The 22,882-nt window shown below is 45.8% G+C and overlaps 1 protein-coding gene and 1 long non-coding RNA gene across 12 annotated transcripts in view; one reads left to right on the forward strand and one right to left on the reverse strand.

Moving 5' to 3' along the window:
• The window catches only part of LOC116528489, an 85,894-nt gene extending 73,201 nt beyond the window's left edge, over nucleotides 1-12,693 (forward strand). Inside the window, exons 4-5 of the long non-coding RNA XR_004259061.1 lie at nucleotides 7,403-10,690; nucleotides 11,203-12,693. This is a non-coding gene — a long non-coding RNA (uncharacterized LOC116528489). The remainder of the gene's footprint in view (nucleotides 1-7,402; nucleotides 10,691-11,202) is intronic.
• RGS6 (regulator of G protein signaling 6) overlaps nucleotides 1-22,882 on the reverse strand; it is a 627,092-nt gene that overhangs the window by 39,137 nt on the left and 565,073 nt on the right. For all 11 annotated transcript variants that reach the window (XR_004259060.1, XM_032245700.1, XM_032245707.1 and 8 more), the window contains exon 15: nucleotides 16,381-16,567. Coding sequence is in view for 10 of the 11 variants with exons in the window: in XM_032245700.1 (XP_032101591.1) it covers nucleotides 16,381-16,567 (187 nt within the window). In the remaining variant the exon portion in view is untranslated. The remainder of the gene's footprint in view (nucleotides 1-16,380; nucleotides 16,568-22,882) is intronic.

Genomic DNA, 22,882 nt, shown 5'->3' on the forward strand with positions numbered 1-22,882 from the left:
CCCAAAGGATTATAAACCATTCTATTATAAAGACACATGCACACCTATGTTTATTGTGGCAATGTTCACAATAGCAAAGACTTGGAACCAACTCAAATGCCTATGAATGATAGATTGGATAAAGAAAATGTGGCACATATATGCCATGGAATACCATGCAGCCATAAAAAAGGATGAGTTCATGTCCTTTGCAGGGAAATGGATAAGGCTGGAAACCATTATTCTCAGCAAACTGACACAAGAACAGAAAACCAAACACCACATGTTCTCACTCATAAGTGGGTGTTACCAATGAGAACACATGGACAGAAGGAGGGGAACATCACACACTGGGGCCTGTCAGGGTTAGGGGGCTAGGGCAGGGAGAGCAGCAGGTTGGAAGCTAGGAGAGGGATAGCATTAGAAGAAATATCTAATGTAGATGATGGGGTAATGGATGCAGCAAACCATCATGGCATGTGTATACCTATGTAACAAACCTGCACGTTCTGCACATGTACCCCAGAACTTAAAGTATAACAACAACAACAACAACAAAAAACCAAACAGGCAAATAATGCAGTTGGATCACTTTGTTTACTTCAGGGCCACCACCTCGTTCTGGAAGGAGTTCTTGGCAACCACATCATAGGACATGTAACTAACACCCAAGGGGGGCAGGTACTGCAGCAAGGTGCCATCTCTTCTCCTCAGCCCCCAGGGGCATTTATTATACATTCTGGCCTTGGAAAATAATTTCACCCCTGATTCCCAGCCAGTTCCTAGAGTCTTGTGGTCCCTTCCAAACAGATCTGTCCTCACCAAGGGCAGGAAAATCCTGGTCCATTAGAAAAGAGGTCTTGTCAGTGGACAAAAGATTATTTATTTATCCATTGAAGTGGAATTCAGCTCAGCTGCATAGGAAAGCTTGGCTGTTCCAAGAGAGAATGTGTTAGGGGGGAGGCTGGCCTTCATTAGGGAGGGTAGGCTCATTAGTTAGTGGCTGGCCTGGTGGAGGAAGCATCTTCCCCCATGTATGCTCATTGTTCTTCCCATGAAGCCAGACAAGAGCCCTAGTGGTGGGGGGAATGGAGAGTTGGTCAGGGAAGAAGAGAGTGCTCAGCTGAGAGGCAGGACTGGTCATTAAAGGCCTCTTCCTTGGGTGCTCTTTCCAGGGAGAGCATGGAAGGAGGAGGCAGAGATTTCCCATCAGCTGGGGGACATATTTTAGAGATGCCTGGCCAGAAAAAGCCAGAGCAATGATAAGGATTCACCAAGACTCACTCCTTACCCAGCACAAAAGAAAGGGAGAGCACAGTAGACAAGATATGGAGTCAACCTATACGTCCATCAATGAACAGGCAAATGGATAAAGGCAATGAGGTATATACGCGTAATAGAATACTATTTGGCCTTAGCAAAGAAGGAAATCCTGTCATTTGTGACAACATGAATAAGCCTGGAGAATATGATGTTAAGTGAAATAAGTCAGGTACAGAAAGACAAATATCACATGTCTTCACTTATGTAGGGAGACCTTGGAGATATTGTGGGTTTGGTACCACCAGACCATCACAATAAAGCAATTCATAAGAAATACTTGATTTCCCAGTACACATAAAAGTTATGATTACACTATATGGAGTCATGATGTATGTAATAACATTATGTCTAAAAAACCAAGGTATGTACCTTAATGAAAAAATAGTTTATTGTTAAAATGCTAAAGACCAACTGAGCCTTTGGCAAGTCATAATAATTTTGCTGGGGGAGGGTCTTGTCTTGATGTTGTTGGATGCTGACTGATTAGGGTGGTGACTGCTGAAGGCTGGGGTGACTGTGGCAATTTCTTAAAATAAGACAATGAAGTTTGTTACATCAATTGACTCACAAAAGATTTGTCTGTAGCACGTGATGCTATTTGATAGCATTTTACCCACATAAGAACTTCTTTCAAAATTGCAGTCCGTCAAATCCTGCTGCTGCTTTATCAACTAAGTTGATGTAATATTCTAAATTCTTTGTTGTCATCTCAACAATGTTCGCAGCATCTACATTAGGAGTAGATTCCATCTCAAGAAACCACTTTCTTTACTCTTCCATAGGAAGCAACGTTTCATTCATTAAAGTTTGATCCTGAGGTTGTAGCAATTCAGTCACATCCTCAGGCTCTATTTCTAATTCTAGTTCTCTTGCTATTTCAACCACATCTGCAGTTACTTTCTTCACTGGGATCTTGAACTTCTCAAAGTCATCCATGAAGGCTGGAATCAACTTCTTCCCAACTCCCATTAATGTCAATATTTTTACTTCTTTCCATGAAACACAAATGTTCTTAATGGCATCCAGAATGGTGAATTGTTTCTAGAAGGGCTATGATTTACTTTGCCTAAATGCATTAGAGGAATCACTCTCTGTGACAGCTATAGCTTTATGATATGTATTTCTTAAATAATAAGACTTAAAAAGTTGAAATTACTTCTTGATCCATAGGCTACAGAATGGTTGTTCTGTTAGCAGTCATGAAAACATTAATCTCCCTGTACTTCTCCATCAGAACTCTTGCATGGCTTGGTGCACTGTCAATGAACAGTGATTATTTGGAAAGAAATATTTTTTTCCTCAGCAGTAGGTCTCAACAGTGACCTTAAAGTATTCAGTAAACCATGCTGCAAACAGATGTGCTGCCATCCAGACTTTGTTGTTCCATGTATAGAACACAGGCAGAAAAGATTTAGCATCATTCTTAAAGGCTCTAGGATTTTCAGAATAATAAATGAGCACTGGCTTCAACTTATAGTCATCAGCTGCATTAGTCCCTAGCAGGAGAGTCAGCTGGTCCTTCGAAACTTTTAAGCCAGGCATTGACTTCTCTTCTCTCGCTATGGAAACTCTAGATTTATCTTCTCCCAATATAAAGCTGTTTAATCTACACTGCAAATCTGTTGTTTAGCATAGCTACCTTCATCATTGATCTTAGCTAGATCTTCTGGATAACTTGCTGCAGCTTCTATATCAGCACTTGCTGTTTCACTTTGCACTTTTATGTTACAGACTTGGCTTCTTTTTGTAAACCACATGAACCAACCTCTGCTAGCTTCAAACTTTTCTTCTGCAGCTTCCTCACCTCTTTCAGCCTTCACAGAATTGAAGTGAGATAGGTCCTTGCTCTGGATTAGGCTTTGGCTTAAGAAAATGTTGCAGCTGATTTGATCTTCTATTCAGACCACTAAAACTGTCTCCACGTCAGCAATAAGGTTGTTTGCTTTCTTATCATTTGTGTGTTCACTGGAGTAGCATGTTTAATCTTCAATAACCTTTTCTTTGCATTCATAACTTGGCTGTTTGGCACAAAGGGACTTGCTTTCACCCTATCTTGGCTTTCAACATGCCTTCCTCACTAAGTGTAATCATTTCTGGTTTTTAATTTAAAGTTAGAGACATTTCTCCTACTTGAACACTTAGAGACCATTGCAGAGTTATTAATCAGCCCAATTTCAATATTGTTCATCCCTGTTTCTTTCAATATTGTTGTCATTTCAGGGAATAGAGAGACCCAACGAGTGGGAAAGAGATGGGCGGATGGCTGGTTGGTAGAGCAGTCAGAAAACAAACACACACAACATGTATCGATGAAGCTTATTGTCTCATACAGGTGCAGGTGGGCACCCCCAGGGCAATTAAAATAGTAACGTCAAAGATCACCAATCATAGGCAACCATAAAAATATAATAATAGTAAAAAAAGCTTGATGTTACAAGAATTATCAAATTGTGACATAGACAAAGAATGAGCACATGCTATTGGAAAAATGGTGCTGATAGATTTGCTTGACGCAGGGTTGCCACAAACCTTCAATTTGTGTTTTTTACAAATTGAATAAACCCACTGGAAGGAGTCAAATGAAATTAAGTAGTGGCTTGGTTCTTTTTTTTTTCTTGTGAGACAAAGTCTCACTCTGTCACTCAGGCTGCAGTGTGGTGGTGCGATCTAAGTTCACTGCAACCTCTGCCTCCTGGGTTCAAGTGATTCTCATGTCTCAGCCACCTGAGTAGCTGGGATTACCGGCACACACCGTCACACCCCGCTAATTTTTATATTTTTAGTAGAGATGACGTTTTGCCTTGTTGGCCAGGCTGGTCTCGAACTCCTGGCCTCAAGTGATTCACTTGCCTTAGCCTTCCAAAGTGCTGGGATTATAGGTGTGAGCCACCATGCCTGACCTCAAATAGTGGCCTGGTTCTGAGACTACTTGGATAGTCCAGACGTATTCTGATTTAACAAACTTAGTGGGAACATACTTCACTAAGTATTTTTCTGAAAATTTCAGACAAAAATCCAGCCCACTCTTGTTTAAGTGCCCTGAGGAACAATGTGTTTATCTTTTATAGATGCATAGTGTCTAGCACAGGGTCAGATGTTAGTCAAATATACATGTTCACTGAAATGTCTGTTTGAATTTAATGTTCAGCAAGTTTACTGGCTACATACTTGTTTGGGTTTATGATTGCATCAAACTCCTGCTCTCTGCATAGAAGGAGAGTGAGGATTACACTCAGTCCAGAGTAACATGAGTATCTTGGCTCATCCATCCCTAATGGTCTTGGAGCCCGGGCTGAGGGCTATCCTTGGTCTTTGCTTTAATTTGTTGTCTCTTTAAATTGTTCTAACTTTTTTTTTTTTTTATGGAATCTTTACACTGTTCCCCAGGCTGGAATGCAGTGGTGTGATTTCAGCTCACTGCAATCTCTGCCTCATGAGTTCAAGCAATCCTCCTGCCTCAGCCTCCAAGTAGCTGGGATTACAAGCATGCATCGCCGCGCCTGGCTACTTTTTATATATTTTTTTAGTAGAGACACTGTTTCACACCCTCTTGGCCAGGCTGGTCTCGAACCCCTGGCCTCAAGTGATTCACCTGCCTTGGCCTCCCAAAGTGCTGGGATTACAGGCGTGAGCCACCACACCCGGTCAAACTGTTCTAACATTTAAAGCTTAGGTACAAATGTTAGTCGAGAGTAAAAATGACACACTGTCTCCTTGTGTCAAGCATTACTTCTTTCTGGCTGACAGAGCCAGGTGGCTCCTGAGTCATCTGGAAAGGCCTATCATAGTGCCTGGACCCTCTCCAGACCCTTCTCCAACGCAACAGTTCCTTGCCTCTTGTTCTGACTTCTCAAAGGAATTGAAATCCCCAGTCATTATCTCATAGTACCCCTCTGCTGCCCCATGAGAAGTGAGGAAACCTTTCCTAGCCAGCTCTTCTGGCTCAGCACCAAATTTCCCCTTTGATCCAGCTAGTTCCTGTAGACTCACTGTGGGGAGGAAAAGCCTGGTTCATGAAGAGAAAGAACTTGTCCATCAAAACAGAGCAGGATAAAGCAGATGCCTAACATGGAATCAAAATGATATTCAGCAAATATTTATTGAGCATTTACTAGGTGCCAGGGCACTGTGTCAGACACTGAGATAACAGCCTGAATAAGACAAATAAGTCCCTACTGTCATAAAGCTTAGATCCAGCTAGGCAAGATAGGCTTTGCAAAAAGATGCATTTAGCCAATTCAGCTAAGGGCTGCAGAGATGAAGTAGAGGCACAGAGTACGAATGGGTGTGGGTGGGGATGACCTATCCTGCTACAAGTGGGGAATCGTGGTCTATCAACCAGAAAGATTCTCATCAAGGTGGAAAGATCTAAGTAGACAGACAGAAATATGTCTCCTAATTCTGTGGGAATTGCGGGGAGGGAGAGTCTCATCAATCAGAGGAGAAAGACAATCAAGGGGCAAGGAGGAAAGGGCAGCAGAGGTCATGTGGGTCAGAGGGGCAGCCTGGGCACCACTCTCATCTTCTCCATATCATGTGGCCAACTCCAAAGCCAGGTACCAAGGTGAGGATGGTGTGGGGAGAAAGATAAGAGGATAAGGACACAGCCTATTGGAGGATGAGTCCTGTGAGGTAGTCTTACCATGCCAATCCCATTGCTAGCCCTTGACCACCATTGTAACCTCAGCCATTCTTCAAGGGAAAACTAACCAAAGCAATAATAGCAGATTCAAGGTGCAGGTGAGAAAAACAGAATCTGAGAACCTCTGTGGATCTCCCACACCCCATGCACAGCCCATGGCCTCAGCCTCCCTCTGGCCTGGACCTCTCTTTCCCACAGCCTAGGGACCTGTGACTCTCTCCTGCCCCACAATTCCTGCCTCAAGCAACAAAAGGCCGCCTTTGATGATCTAGTTATGGAACTGTGTTCTTTCCTCCTTGCCAGCTTTGTCTAGGAAACACAAAGACAGTAAACAGGGGGTGGGTAAACAGAGAGCTGAGATTTTTCTGGGAATGAGAATTAAGATTGGACTCAGGGTCTTTGGCCATTTCCCAAATGCAATGAGTTTATCATTACCAGGGACAGCAAGAGTACAAAGCTCTTGGCAGTGACCTCTGCTGATTTATGGGGGTGCTGGTTTGTTTCCCCTATTCTGCAGACAACCAGTCTTAAGGGAAACGTATATCCAGAATCTGCAAAGTGCAAGGGAGTCATTGGCAAAACCAGCCAAGCTAAGCCCCTGCTGAGAGTAAATTCCTAAGGGGCTAGAGAAAAAGCGCACACTCTCTCTCTTTTGCTTTGTCTTGCCTTATCTTCTTCCCTCCTTTCCCGCTTCCTTCCTCTCTCCCCTCCTCTTTCTCTCTTTCTTGCTCGCTCTCTCTCTCTCTCCAACAGATGACTGAGTTGACTATGAACAAGCAGAACTACCAGACGTCACTCCCACCTTGGGGTGCACTCCCACCTTGGGGTGCATCCTCCAGGGAGGATGAAGATGGTTCTCTAAACAATGAGAAATGAATGCTCTAAGGGCTCTAAGTCACACCAGTGTCTTAGCCAGAGTCCTCGGCAGTGGGAGGAATCACACCCCTGGTGTGGTTGACAGCTGTAGTGCAGGGATGTTACCCTGATGAGCCACTCTACCTTTATTTTCTCTTCTTGGGCCAGGAGAACTGTGCTTGCCCGGGATGCTAAGGCAGAATCAAAGCCAACTAGAATCAATAGGGTCCGAGGCACACTGAGAGCTGGAGAGAGCATGCAGTACAAACTGTCTCAAAACCGCACCTGCTGGAAATCAATATATTGCTGTGAGAGTCCTCATTTGGAAATCTCCTTTCTTTTTAGATCAAACACGGTGACTCTCTCAAGAAGTAGGGAAGGTAATCAGACAAATGACTGGGGCCCTGGGCTGCAAGCACATAGCCTAACTCCTCAAGAAGACCCTTATGTCCTCCCCTTTGCTGTGGGCTCCTAAGACAGCACAGATCTCATTTCCCAGCTTCAGAACGTCCTCCTGGAGTGGAGAACCACTCGGCTGGAGCACTGCACAGCAGCCAAGAGCTCTTCTTGTGATTTTCAAGTACCCTATTTTTCTTTTTGCAGGTGTGTGTGCCTCATCTCCGCCCTCCATACCTAAGCTGCCTAGAATCACATCCAGACTCTGGGAGCTGTTGGGTCCCATGTAGTCTTTTGAAGGAAAATGAGGCTGTGTGGGCAGGATGTGGTGTTGCTGTGTGGGGTGATGGAGAAGGAACCGGACTGGGAGCCAGAGGGCTCACCTTTCTAGTCCTGTCAGTCACACAATTAAATATGGAAGTAGAAGTGGAAGCACCACAAAAATGATTATACATGTCAAGTGGCAATGATAATTGCATGCTGTGACTGTCCTTGCAAGGGATGATTTGTGGGATGAGGGAGAAGATTCTGGAAAAAGGAAAAGCAAAGAGGATCTGGGAGCAGAGTCTAGCTATATTATTTTAGTCATTGGTGATGTTTGCTCTGAAGCAGCGCTTAGGTTTAAACAACCTCATTTTACAGATGAGGATACTCAGACTCTAACAGGTCAAGTGGCTTGCCCAAAGTAAGTATGGATCCAGGATTTGAACCCAGAGCTATGTGACCCTAAAACTCATGCTCTTCTCATGTTGATGTGCTGCTTTTCATTGACCTTGACTTGGGTCCCAAGGGGAGTCAGCATTGCTTAGCTGAGACAAAGTCCTTCCATGTCGTTTCAGGAATGTTGGGGGCCTCCTCTTGAGTCCTGAACCTGAGTCCTCCTAGTAAGATATGTGGCCACTTTTTGTGATTCCCTTTTGGGTACCATTCATGATCACTGCTGTTAGCAATGGTAATGGCCAAGACACTAGGGATGGCCCAGGTGTCTTGACAGGCAGGCCATGCACAACTTGCTATCCATACTTGAAGGAAGCTATAAACATCCTTGGAAACAAGGTCCCAAACTGGTAAAGCGTGAAGGGATGATGGGCTCTTAGGAAGCCATAAATCTGTATCCTTGAGTCTTACCTTTCAAGAGACTTGAATATGTTTGACCGAAGACTCTGTATCCTTGAGTCTCACCTTTCAGGAGACTTGAATATGTTTAACCATACCAAAGGTCCGCAGACCTTAGGCATGGTTAGCAGAAGCCTAGGGAAAATTGGCTCTTCTTCAGCATGGTTCTTGCAGGACAGCACAGTGGTGAGGACTTGAAGTGGATCACAGGTCAGTGTCTGCTTCATAATCACAGAAGAAGCAACAGAAAAGACACCGCAGCAATACGGACATCCACGTAAGTGAAAGGTAGGAAGCTGTTGCTCCTCCTGGATGTGTCTTTGGATGAACATCTTGGCATCATGTGGATTTAAAATGGGAAGCCCCCCTTTGGATTTCCTTAGCCTCTTAGGTAAGACATGGGAACCCCTTGTTTCCACGTAAGGCATCATTCCAGGTCATAAGAGGATGTGAGAGTAAATGATCATTTACCTTTACTCTGCAAAGCATTTATTAAAACATATTTAATTTAACTGGCCAAAGGGCACAGTATTCTCATGCTGTTCAATGCCTATTCTTAGGTAACGGTAGGTTCAAAGACAGCTCTGCATATTGTCTTTCACCTACCCAAATATCACAGATATCAACGCGGAAAAGTGTTTTCCTTTTCCTCCTCAAGAAGGTTGGGGGTTTGGTGTAAAGAACCTATGCTCAGAAGTAGCAACCAAGAAATTCTGGAATTGAAATCTTTGAACTACTAGTCTGTCGGGTAATAAACAGAACTGGATCACAAACGACTGATTTATTCTTTGCAAAATGCATCCCTCCCTCTGCTGTTCATCTCCCAAAAATAAAACCACCCACAGGATAAAATGAGTAACTTCCCTAGAGCAAGCAGTGTCACAGACTCCCTTATTAAAATATGTCTGGCATGAGAGTCTACCAGGAAATGCCCTCCAATAGAGGATTAATACCAGGAAACTTGGCGTGGTCTTGTGATACTGGCACGCAATGCCGCCACCTCCACCACTGGAGCAAAGATGAACAGCTGGGAAGACTTCTACTTCTGAGTAATCTGGGCAAACATGAAATCATACTCCACTGGACTTTGGCTTTTAAACCAAGCAAATAATAGAAACCTTGCCTTCCTTATTTAAACATTCACATTTAGGTAATAATATAAACTTTTTGCTAGCGGCCTCTTGTCTGCTCATGGTGGGTGTGGACTTGACAGTATCTTTCTCAGCTCTTTTATCTCCCAGACCTCATTCTGGCCTTCAGCATGCTCTTTGATTCTCTCATGAGTTCATGACGGCCAAGGAGAGCTTTGGTGTGTCAGGCTGAGGGCTACTTAAGGAAAGGAGCCCACCTGTGCTTTTGGATATTCACAGCGCCTAGAACATCTGGCACTTAGTGGGTATTCCAAGTTTTGCTGAATTGGCATATTGTAGAAATTTAACGTAACTCGTCTTTCTTGATTACCTACTAGGTGTACTCCCCAAAGTTGTCTGGCAAAGCTCTCCAAAGTTGAAAGCTAAGAGACAAATTGTCCCCCACTTCTTTGATGACAGGCGCAGCTAAGAATGTTATAATTCTGGACTGAATTGTCAGCATTCAGCATTCCCTTTGTGCTGTCGGAACCTATAGAGGGTAAAGAAGACCAAATCTCTCCTCCCATGAAAGAACTTTCAAATCCAGAAGTCTGGAAGACCCAGACACTCCAGGTACAGGGCAGGGTGGGGCACCTCAGCAGATACCGCAGGTACCGGGAAAGCAGTGGAGCTGGGGCAAAGAGGAAGGTGAGGTGGGGAACTGCAAGGACCAAAGCCAGTGGGGCCGGGCTGGCTCATCCTACTCCACTATCGGTCCATTTAAAGGACAGATTTCCAATCCAATCCTATCTCAATGAAATGCTTTCTTAGGTCTGGTTTGTTTTGTTTGTAAAGAATGATGTGCTTTTATACAAGCTCTGCCCGATGGCTAGCCATCTGGGCCTTCTATTTCCCTCTGCACAGAACCTCATGCCCCACAGGTCAAGGTCTCCCAACCTGAATGGGAAAATGGATGCTCATGACGTCGACGGATGGGCAGATGGACAAATGAGTGAATGGATCCAGGGCCATCGTCCTTGGAATGTCCTTGGATACTCTGAGATTTTTAAAATGGAAGCCAAGCAGCCACTGTGCTGGCAGCTGATTCCTATCTCTTCTAGAGCCTGTGGAGGCTTTGGAAAGAGGCAGATGTCCTACAAGGAAGCTGTGGGTTCTCAATACTTCCTGTGGTTTAATTCTCTCCACCAATAACTGCCAGCAGAGCTTTAGACGACATGCCCCAGGATTCAGATCTTTCTCCTGGCTCCAGCCCGCTCTGCCCATCACCATGGGATTCACCCACTTCCAGGTGAAAGCCTTCAATGCTTTGCTACTGTCTTCAGGATGAGAATCTCAAATTCCTTAAGATGCACTCTAGGACCAGAACATTCTGTTCTTATATCCTTTTCTGGCATTTCCCCCCCGCCCCATCTAAGGGCAGATACTTTGAGAGAATTTCTTTTGGATTCAGCTTGGAATTATGAGACCCCCCAGAGAGTTCTAAAGCCATTAATTTTTGTGAGTTCACAGTTACAAATATATAGCACTTTTTACTTTTTCAAAGATTTTTCAGGGCTATTAGCTCATCTGATTTCTCTAAAATCCTTAGCAGGCTGTAGAGAAGAAATCACCCCCATTTTACAGATGAGGAAACTAAGGCAGAGAAGGTCAAGGCTTTTGCCTGAGACCACATAGCAAGTAGGTGACAAGGTAGGTCCTTCGAGGCCCCACGGTTAGGAACAGAGAATTCAATCTGTAGCATAAAGAACTGAGTCCTTTAAAAAAAGTAATCGTGGCCCATATTTTTTCTCCCCTCACAAGGCTAAATCTATGAAACTGGAACAACACAGCAAACAGCTGAGGGCTATGGTCACAGCCCACAGACCTGTATGGAAGATTTGGTCTTGGCCCAAATTTTCAAAGCTAAATGGATCAGCAAAACACAAGTGCAAATGCTGGGCCCATGCTGACAGGGTGTCTTGTGAAATATTTCCACAGGAAGCAAACACAGGCAATTAACTTGGCTCCAACAATGCATGTGGTCAAATAAGAAAGACAACCCTTGCAGAGAGGCTGCACCCACCCCCAGTCCCTGCCTCCAGTGAATCCATAAATCTGGCTGTACTTTCACCCAGGCTACTGAGCACTAATGTTAAAGCACATGACCACCACAGAGGTATACGAGAACCATCATGACCAGCTGAGAAAGCCGCCCAGAGTCCCTGAGCCCAATGGGCCACTCAAAGGGCTGAGATGTTAACATCCCCATTTATCAGATGGGCAAACTGAGAAGAGAAAGTTTGAAGAACTTAAATGTAGAATTCTAGAAGGAACTCCTAGACTCTTGGCCTTTTTCTAGGGATGGGCACTTTTCCAGGTCTCAGTGTGACAACCAATCCCTCAGCACTAACAATCCAGGGACAGAGTGGTCTGAGCAGAATCTCAGTCAGCAAGCGAGGCCATCCTGGCTGGTCATGGTCTGCTAAGGATTTTAACCTCCTTTTTATACCTGGGAACTTCTGAACTTCACCTCCCTTGCCGAGGCAGGCAGCCAGTGCTGGCCAGGAAGGTAAGGCAGTGTGAGTCTTTTGGCACCTGCTGACCTCTGCTCTGCAACACTCAATCCTGATATAGAAACATTCACAATTCAGATTGCTGTGCTGCCATGGCTGGGTCAAAACAAAGTCTCCTCTAACCTATTCTCTGATATCCATCATGCCCAATCCTCCATCCTGTAGATTTCTGGATTTCTTGAAGCATTTCAATAATTTTCATGACATACTATTTAGTACAGGGCCTGTGATTCAAATGGCTGAAGAAAACGAAAGGAAAAATTATATTTTGTGAAAAATTATATGAAACTGGATTTCACTGTTCATAAATAAACACAGCCGTAGGTCCTCATTTATGCTGTTTACATTGCTGTGTTGCTGCATTGTAGCTGCTTTTGTATGGTAGAATTGAATTGTTGTGACATAGACCATAGGACTCACAAAGCCTGCAATGTCTACTGTCTGGCTCTTTTTAGAAAAAGTTTAGTTTTTTAACTGACCCCTGGTTTTAGGTAAAAGGCAGGTTACAGGATCACCCTATTTGTAAAATCCCCTGTTGTGGAATGATGTTGTGTCTCCCTAAATTTCATATTGTGGAAGCCCTGATGCCCAGTGTGGTGGTATTTGGAGGTGGGTCTTTTGGGAGGTAATTAGCTTTAGATGAAGTCATGATAGAGGTGCTTATGATGGCATTAGTGTTCTCATAAGAAGAGGAAGAGAGACCAGAGTGCATATCCCGCTATAAGGACACAGCAAGAAGGTGGCCACCTGCAAGCCAGGAAGAGAGCTCTCACCAGCAACCAAATCTGCTGGCACCTTGATCTTGGATTTCTCACTCTCAAGAACCATGATAAATAAATTTCTGTAGTTTAAGCCACCCAGTCTGTGCTGTTTTGTTGTACAGACCTTACATGTAGCTACACACATAAATCAAGGAAGAAAATATGCCCAAAGAGGGGTTATCTCTGCGTGCTAAGATTACATGAAATTATTTAAAAATTTTCACCAAATACATTCAACATAAAAGCATAAAAAGAATATTAGTGACGTTATAAAAATAAGATGGTAGTATTTACTCTGTCTTACTGTGGGGCAAACACTGCTAGCGGTTGACATGCTTCGTTTCACCTGGTCCCCATTCCACCCTATGCATAGGCTCCATTGTATCTCTGTTCTACAGAGGAGGGAAGGAATACTTAAGGAATTTAAGTAACTTGTTCAAGGTCACTCTGCTAGCAAGGAGCACTTTGTATATTATGATGGAAATACACTTAAGAAGCGATAGAGAATTGGGCTGAAAATAGGGATTGGCTTAGAAAGGTTGTTTTATTCCCACTCATGGAGACTAATTCTAGCAGATAATGAAGAAGATGGAGATGCTTAAGACATCCTCATGTCTAGTCTACCTCACAAGATTGCTGTGGAAATGAGATGTAATGTACTTAGAAGTACCTGGAAAATGGCAGAGCACTGTACTAATGGAGATTGGATATTCAGAAACTTGTCAATATCTAACTTTCATTAGGCTGACTTCTCCACTTCTTCCATCAAATCTTTCTGAAATTAGAAACAACATAAATGTCCAAGAAGAGAGGATTGGCTGATTAAACTATGGTGCCTCCACGCAGTGGAATACTATGCAACAACTGCAGAACCAGGCAAGAGTCACATTGTTGCTCTACTTTTAGAGTTGTGGTTTAGAGGCTGTTCTCTGTAGTATAAAGCAAATGAGTAATTATGTTATCATCCACAGTGCCCTTGAAAGTCAGGATTCTTAGCATAGAGAAAAGAGGCACAGATGTAAGAAATAAGTGGTTAAATAAAATCCCCTGCAGGTCAGAATTTGAATTAAAAGAATCAGTATGAACTCATGATGTATTTTTATTATGAACAACAACACATTTCCTAGCTCTGTCAACTGAAAAGGGCAGAAATGATAAACAAACCAGAAACAATGAACACTCTTAAGTGCCTAGATTTTAGTCTCTGAAAACCATTTCCCACTAAGCAGAATCAGGGATGCTTGGAGAAATGGCTTATTCTGGGAAGGGCAAAGCCTGGAATATCTTCGCTTCCTTGCTATTTGGATGACATCAAAGACCACTAAGCCTATGTCAGAAAGAGCTAAAGACATGGTCCAATCTAAGCATTAATAAAAATAATCAGCAAAATGTATTAAAACATAGCACATATGTTTAAACCCATGAGTTTACAAAGATAGTAAAATCAAAACAATAGACCCTAATGTTTACCATAGGAAGATAACAGTAAACCACTCATGTTGGAAACTGGCAAATGAAGGGATAGAATCAAACATTCATCCTGCTCTTCTCATGTGAACTGTACTGCTAGTTAATCCCATAGTGGTGGAAGGAAGTTTCTCTTTATCAAATATTCCAGCTACTAAGTAAAGAAAGAATGATAAACTTAGTATGTCATCATTTTGTAACCTCTAATTAACGAATGGATATAAGCAATAGACATCAATATCTGCAAAAAAGACAAAAAGAGAGGTGGCTAGACATGTGCCTTCTGATAGGAGAGTACCAACAATCCATGAAGTCGTTTTGTACATAAAAATCCAACCTAAATCTGATTGAATAGCTAAAACAATTAATGCATAGGAAAGAGAGATGATAGAAGAACATGTGAAATAGCACCACATGGCTGCAGTCAGAAAAATCCAGAGCTTGGAAATCTTTACAGGACAAAGGATCTAATTCCTTCATCAAATAAATTGCAAGGGGATGTGGGGAGGGGAGGGAGATAAAGGACATTGTGGCAATATTAAAGCAAAGGGATCCATTTTCCTTAGCAATACATATCTCAGTGTCGCAGATAAAATGATGCAATATCTTGGATTTGTTTTAAAGTCGCCTGGTGGCAGGTGAAAAAGTAGGTGGGTGGGGCTAGAGATAAAACAAGATCAGACATATACTGATGATTTCTGAGGCTGGATGAGGATTTATAAAGATTTGCTGTTTTGCTCTTTCCACTTTTCCAAGTGGTTAAAAGTTTTCATGATACAAATTAAATCTCTCCTGATGTCATGCTTGAAGTGGTAATACTAGGCTGGATGCATCAAGGTTCTGACCAGTATCCCTCTTCTTGTGTTTCATGAATAATGCAGCTTTGGGCTTCAGCTCATCCACGCAGGGAACCCCCACGGAAATTCCCTGTCACTCTCCTCTCTGGCCAAGTCAATATGGTGCTTGAAAGCATGCATACGTACACATAAGCAAAAACATCTCAGCAAAGAGCTCTCATGACTCAAACATTCTGCTTTGAAGCTGCAAGGCGGATCAAGGAGTCACGATTTCATGACTGGCACAGGCATTTGATGGAATTTGTGACAGGAGGAGAGAAGAAGTTATGGTGCTGAGGTTAGCAGGTGTTTCCATCTTGAAGCTCTCAGCAAAGGACAAGGCAAATCCGGACGACAAGGGACACTGTGTTCTCACACCATTGTTTGCGCTGATGCAGCTACACTGAATTTCTTCAATCAGATAATAATGTCTGCAAGAGGTCAAACTACCCAAATTCTCTACTGGGGACCTGAGAGGTGAGAGAAATCAGTGTGGCCAAGGAGACAACAGCAAAATCTTAAGCCCTATCACTGGGTGTGGGATGGCGAGAGGAAATACAAATTAGGGGCCAGGAAATAAGAAACCAATCCTATGCTTATTTTTAGAAATGGCACCTCCCAGCCATGAAAGTCTAGTCTGCTGTTGAGGGTGGTTTCCGTTTCTTCAGCCAGCATCGCTAGCATCTGTGAGCATCCTAATTGTGTCCTATAGGGTTGGGGGTCACTCCTGCGGGCTTGCTTTAACCTAGGGCTCACCCGTTTGGGGCACTTCTCACACTGCTGAAGCTGCCCGTTTACTTGTCTGTCTCCCACACTTGCTGGTAACCTTGTTGAGAACGGGGGTTTTGCCTGTTCTTTGTGGTATCTTACCACGTAGCATGGAGCCTGGAATGTGTTTAAAAATGTATTTAAAAAATATTCACTGCAGAGTTGGAGATCACTGCAGAAGCAGGGTAAAGGGGTAGTTATCAGTGCGGGCTTCAGAGGCAGACAGATGTGGGTCTGACTCACAGCCCTGCTAACTCACTACACCCGCTTTCCCAATGCTGTGTTACGGTTTCCAGATTCTACCACCGACTTATGACAAGGCTTTGGATTTTGTAAAACACTTTGAGCCTTTCCTGGAATACATAAAGCATACAGCTGCACATTTGTGTTTCTATATAATAACGTAACTCATCTAGGAAAACAATCCTGGGATTTTGCTGTGCATCTATCTGGCGTGGTTTCCATGGGTGAACCTATAAATAACCAAATCTGAAATTTTGACTACCCACAGTGCCTTGGACTTGAGTTACTAGGTCAGGTGATGAAGTGGACAAAAGAACACCTTCTGACAACCACTTGACTAGATAAGCAAACCTGGGCATCTTCAAATGTGTGTCTCCCTCCATCTTTGACGTTTTGACTGGTTATCTCATAGCTGTGAGAATCCAGGTTGATTGCACTTGGAGCCCCCGGAGCCAGAAACTCTTGCCAGATTTCTTCTACCCTCCTGGCCACATCCTGTAGGGGCTGTTTCTTAAGATCTTGGACAGCCAGCCAGAACCTGAAGAGGGGACAGAAACACAGTCAGTTCAAGAGGGCTCAGCACTGGGATCTTGCCAGAGATGGCCCCAGAGCTGACGGCCCATGAAACCCATTCTGCTGCATCTCTTAGCTGCCCTGATGCCACCACACAGGCTGCAAAGACCATGGAGATGGCTGAAAATATCAAAGGTGTTCCACTGTTGTGGAGGACAGAAAAGAACTGCATATTAAAAAATCAATGTGTTTCTCATTATCTGAAAGAGATTTCTCTCCCTTTATAAGGTTTCTCAGCTCAGCACTATTGCTGCCACTTCGGGCTGGATAAGTCTTGGCTGTTGTGTATAATGTAGGATGTTCAGCAGCAACCTTGGCCTCTACCCACTAGATGCCAGTAGCAACCCCCCTTCCCAAGTTACAACAACTAAACATGTTTCCAAACATTGCCCAATGTCCCCTGGGAGATGAACTCATTCCTGGCTGAGAACCCCAGTGCTACATACATGTTACCACACAGACAGTGTGAGTCCCTTTGTCAAATCTAGTTGGGATCAATTGGTGGCATCAAAATGAAGGAAAGACAGGATCCTGGAATCATAAAGACTATCTGTGCGAGAATGAAGCGACCATTCCTATTCATTCCTATTACAGATGGAGAAACTGAGCCAGTTCAGATCAGTGTTCAGCATGGGGCTTAGTAAATAGTAAGTGCTCCACACATGGGTTTCAAAGTGAAGATGGGCGCATCTGGAACAGTGCTGAAGAGGCATACACTGAAGACTTCTACGCACTTCCCTATTTGCCTGTTTAATCCCTCCGCGTCCGCAAGGGAGCAGACCGTGGGAGAACCGTGTATGAGCTCTTTTTTGCTGAGAGCAGCAGCAGCCAGAGCCAAAGCTTGGACAACAGCTACCGTGTCCAGAGGACGCTTCCCAAGGCAGCCTTGCAGCAGGACCCAGGTCTGGGTGTCACATCCTTTGACCTATGAACGGACAGGCCAGCTCCCCGACACCGGTGAGTCAGAGAGAAGGTCCCGTGCTGGTTCCCACAGCTGCAGGAATCACAGGTAGTCTAGTCGACAGAAAGAGAGGGACAAGCCAGGCTGAACCACGACATGGTGGAAAGTGTGGTCAGGGCATTTGATCTGTCATCAAATTTCATCCAAAGTAAGATGTACTGGGTTGCTTTTTTTTTTTTTTTTTTAAGGTTAAACAGGTTTTTCTGTTGCTGTTCAGAGAAATGTCTTTGGAGCCAAGTGCCTGGCCCAAAGGTGCCACTCAGTGGCAGAGTGGAGTAATGCAGCCCCATTTCCACAAAGTGAGAAGAGGGGTGTGTGTTTGTGTGTGTGTGCGTGTGAGCGTGTGTGTGACCCCATCCCCAAGTGCTGGGCTCCAACTTTTCCCATAATTTGCCATTTTTGGCCATTTAGGATTCTGATGATTTCCTTAAAGGGACCCCTCAGTGACCTTGCAGAGACAAGGCAGGGAAGGCTTCATGACTCCCATCAGATGAGGAAGCCGGCTCTGACCTCCTCCTGTTTATGCGTATCTTGTACCTTTCTGGGTGCCTCTCTCCTCATCTATAAAATGGGCACCGAGTAGATGGAGGGATATGTGACATGGCTCGGGAAAACTTGCCATCCAGACTTAACTCAGAGCTTTCAGGTCCTGTGAGTGGGAGCTGAGGAGGGGTCAGTGTGGTGGCCAAAGGCTCAACGCTGGCCCAGTGTGACCCCCTGCGATTCCGGCCCTCTCTCTGTAGGCGAACCTGGCAGACACTGCTGCCCAGCTCTTGCTGCTGCCATCTGGCGTCCCCTACCCTTCCACAGCTCTCTGACTGCCCCAAGTCCTGGGTGGTCAGGTCCTTCTCGCTTCTGGGTGAGAGGAAAGCAGTCATGTTCCTTTATCCAGAGCCCAGAGAGGGCAGGGAAGGAAGGGCTTGAAAGGAGCTTCAGGCAGGCCCTTGACACTCGAGTTGGGGCACGGGTTTCCTCCATCTCCCAGGCCGGGCCTAGGTTCCTTAGGGCTCTCTGTCCACTCTCTCAGGTCTCAGAAGGAAGTGGCTGAGAGGCTTAAAGGTGAAAACGGCCATCTGCTGGCGAGAGTACCTACAAGGCTTTCCCTGCCTGGAAGGCCACGTCTGACAAGCAGGTGAAAGACACGGGGAACCTGGCTCTAAAGGAAGAAGCCAGTGTTGGTGTTTCCGAGGACCAGAAGGAGTCAAGTCTCCAGAGGTGAAGTCAGTGAGTGCTCCTCAGCGCCATGTCACATAGGGAGGTGCCTGGGCTGAACCCTGGCTGGAAGCAACCTTCTGGGTCAGCGTCTTCCCACGCCCCCTGGGCCCCTGCAACTTGTCACACAAATGGATGACACCCGGGTGATTTCCTGCCCCTCAATCAATGCCACATGGGAGGCCGCCTTCTGCCATCTCTGTCAGTGCTAAGGAGGAGCTGCTGAACCCCTCTGGGAAGGCCCCGAAAATCCCAGGAGCTCTGCAGTCTCCCTGCGGTTCCTGAGAGCTCAGGGTCCTTTTTGCAGGATGATTTGGGGACCACATGAAAATGCACATCACTCAGCTGGATATAGAGATAACCCAGAGCTGATGGAAATACAAATTTCAGAATCTTTTTTTTTTTTTTTTTTTTTTTTTGAGACGGGGTAGGGTCTTGCTCTGTTGCCCAGGCTGGAGTGCAGTGGCTCGATTTTGGCCCTCTGCAACCTCTGCCTCCCAGGTTCAAGTGATTCAGCCTCCTGAGTAGTTGGAATTACAGGGGCATGTCACCATGCCCAGCTAATTTTTATATTTTTAATCAAGATGGGGTTTCACCATGTTGGCCAGGCTGGTCTCGAACTCCTGGCCTCAAGTGATCCGCCCCGCTCAGCCTCTCAAAGTGCTGGGATGACAGGCAAGCCATCATACCAGGCCCCAGAATCAAATTTAATAAATGTTTACATAAAAATGTTTCCTTTGTCACATAAAACCAAGATTTGTATAGGTACAAGGAAAAACAACAGGCGTGCTGGAAGAAGAGGAAGGGGAGGGGAGAGAAAAGGAGGGAAGGAGGGGGGAAGGGGGAGAAGAAACAGAGGGAGGGTGTGGGGTAACATTCCCTAGACAGCAGTTTTCTCTCTCTGCACACACTGGGGACTCTCCCTGGCCTTCTGTCTGCCTTGGAGCTGACCTGCCTTGTCTCTCTCAGACAACAGCAAAAATGCTGTCACAACAGCATCCTGACATCCCATGCGTTTACCGTCACTGGTTTTGAAGAACCTTTGTGTCCATTTGAAATTCAGAACAGGCTTTGGTTCATGTTGGCTGGCCATCTTCAAGCCCATAGGCCTGAGCCAGGAACTCAGAGCCCAGGCTGCCCAGGCCACCCTCCCTGCTGCAGAGAGCCACAGCAGCCCCTCTCTGCATATCTGCTGCCCACGGGAGGCCTGTTGAGGCTTTGGAAGATTCTGCTCTTAACCTGCAGGTACCGCTCCTCCCCGAGGGCAGCAGCGGGGAGTGAAATGCCAGCAACTGCATCAAATCCACCCATCCTGCACTAAGCTCCGTGACTTGCTACAGAAGGGCCGCTGTGACTGGCAGGCCACAGGGACTGGTCTCTGGGAGACCACCTGTCCTGCCCTGACCCTGGTCCATGCCAATTGTTATAGCAGCAGTGGGGAGGCAGCTCCTGTGCAGGCACTTGATCCCTGTTCATGACTTAGAAATGCTGGTGGGGCCGGGTGCGGTGGCTCACAACTGTAATCCCAGCACTTTGGGAGGCTGAGGTGGGCAGATCACCAGGTCAGGAGTTTGAGATCAGCTTGACCAACATGGAGAATCCCTGTCTATACTAAAAATGCAACAATTAGCCAGGTGTGATGGCACATGCCTGTAATCCTAGTTACTCAGGAGCTTGAGGCAGGAGAATTGCTTGAACCTGGGAGGTGGAGGTTGCAGTGAGTCAAGATCGCACCACTGCACTCCAGCCTGGGCACAGAACGAGGCTCCACCTCAAAAAAAAAAAAAAATAAAAGAAATGCTGGTGGGGAAACTGGCATTTGGAGAGAGGCAGCCTGGGCTCAGATACCACTGGGGCAAAGCAGCGGAGAACAGGATGGGAGGGCCACCCAGGGGGAGCCCCCTTTCTCCCTAGAGGCTTTCAAGGAATAGGATTTTCTCTCAAGGCTGGCTGCGCAAAAAAAATCGTGTGGCCTTTGATCATTCTCCATCCTGCCAGGAGGTCTGGGCAGACCCTCAGTCACTGCTTTACATATCTTTTCCTAAACTAGAATTTTCATGGGTTTGCAAATACAGCTTTTGGGTTGTTCCCAGAGAAAAAGCAAACTCCGGGAGAGAAGAAAGTGTTTCTGTGCCCTCTGCTGGTCAACCGGAGACGTAGGAACAGGGCTTAAACTTGGTTTAGTTCCCTGAGGGGCCGAAATTCCCAGGCACCTACTTTAGTAACGCCCCCAGCACCACTGAAGCTGAGTCCTGCTCACTGGGCAGTGGCTGAAACACTGCAGATGGTTGTGGTGTCGTGGGAGTCATCGCTGTTCCTATTAATCGTGGGTTTGGTAAGTGGTGGGTCCTGCTGGGCCTAGCAAACCTTCTGAGGTCCGGAGTCAGGGCCCCTGCCAGAGACTAGAGCTCTGGAGAGGAACCAGGCACCCCACTGTGCTCCCTTTTAATTGCTTCTCCTTTCAGCCGACACTGTGTGGAACTCAGATCACCAATCTTCAGGTTAGAGGAGCAACTACCTTCTCTCAGGAGATGTTACAGCTCATAAAAAATGTACAGGGGACACTCCTGGCTGTGGATTTTGATTTTTAACTCATTCTCTGCCATGCAGCAGAGGGTGTAAGCCAGGGAGGACAAAAATTTGTGTAGGGGAGATGTGGGAGAGGGCACAAAGATGGATGGCGAGGAGTGACTGTCACTATTCCGGGAAAATACACAAAGCAGGCGGAAGGATGAGGCCAAGAAACTGAGCGGAGCTCCCTGTCTCAGAGCTGTGAGGCCCCTGCCCTGTGGACAGAGCCATCTGCATTCCCAAGGCACTCGGCAAACAGCTGTCTGTGGCTCCATTCAGGGCAAAGGGAGCTGGCACCTGGCTCAGGGTGGGTCTGAGAAGGAGAAAAAGAGGTCGTCCTTGCACAGAGAGCTCACGGCTTCAGCAAAATGCACTGCTGGCCATACCCCACCCAGTCCAGGGAGATGACGCCCCATCCTCATCTCACAGACCCACCCGGAAGAAACTGATCAAAGGGGACTTCAAATTCTATTGTGTCATCATAGAAGTCATTCCTTAAAGGATCCAGGGTGACACTTTGGTTCTCCTCTGTTCTGCATTCTGAAGCTCTAATACAAATTCAGCCGCTTGGCTACTTAACTGGCACCCCGTGGGTTGAGCAAAATGTGATATCTAAGCATCTATTTCACTGGAGAGACAAGAGGGAGCACAGGAGCACAGAGGAAGTGGACAAGCACTTTGTAGTTTACTCAGGTGAGTTCTGGGTCAGGCTTTTTCCTGCCATGCTACAATGCCAGTGGCCTGGGTCTCTGACCAACTCTGCAGAGAAGGGACGGCTCCAGCAGAGCCAACATGACGGGTTGGTAGGACCCTCAAGTTGTGCCATATTGCACAACTCCCAGGGGCCACCATGGCGTGGGCCACGGTGGAGGTGCATCTGCATGGCTGTGCATGGCTGCCCTGATATTTATGCAGTCAGATTTGAATCCTAGACCCCATGCTACGGTAGGTGCTACGTCGGCATCTGCAGCTAAAGGAATGGGGAAGAGGCCATCCTGTGATGGATGACAGAAGAATCCTACAGTTATGTGATTGACAACTGGGCTTCCCTCCCACCCATCATGTAGCCAGTCATGCTGAATATCATAAAAATGGAATCTGGGCATCCAGAGAGGATTTCAGAGGCTCTTGCCTCTCCTTTTCCTCCCTGCTATTCTATTTTCCTTACTCCCTTTCCTGTCATGGATCGGGGGTGACCCTCTGAAGTCTGGATTTCCGCATGCTAGGGGGTGTGGCTTAGGCTCTGGTACACAGACACATGCTTACACGTGGGCGTTCACCCAAGATTAAATGTAGTCCTCCTGGCACGGGGAAAGGAGCTGGCAGAGGTGCAGGAGGTGATGGCAGGAGGAAGCACTGAACACCTGCCAGGGACACACTCCTCGGTGCACTCCAGGCCTTAAGTGTGATGCATAATTTGTGAAAGTAGTCTGAACTGCTGTGTGGTTCTGACTACACTCGGGGCTTTCCAGAATAAATGCTCTAACCAGGCAAGGCAGTAGCTGAGCCAGTGGATGCTCCTGGGACCCTCACAAT

The sequence above is a fragment of the Sapajus apella genome, unplaced genomic scaffold, assembly GCF_009761245.1.
Source record: "Sapajus apella isolate SASKATOON/1434 unplaced genomic scaffold, GSC_monkey_1.0 scaffold59, whole genome shotgun sequence".
Lineage (NCBI taxonomy): Eukaryota > Metazoa > Chordata > Mammalia > Primates > Cebidae > Sapajus > Sapajus apella.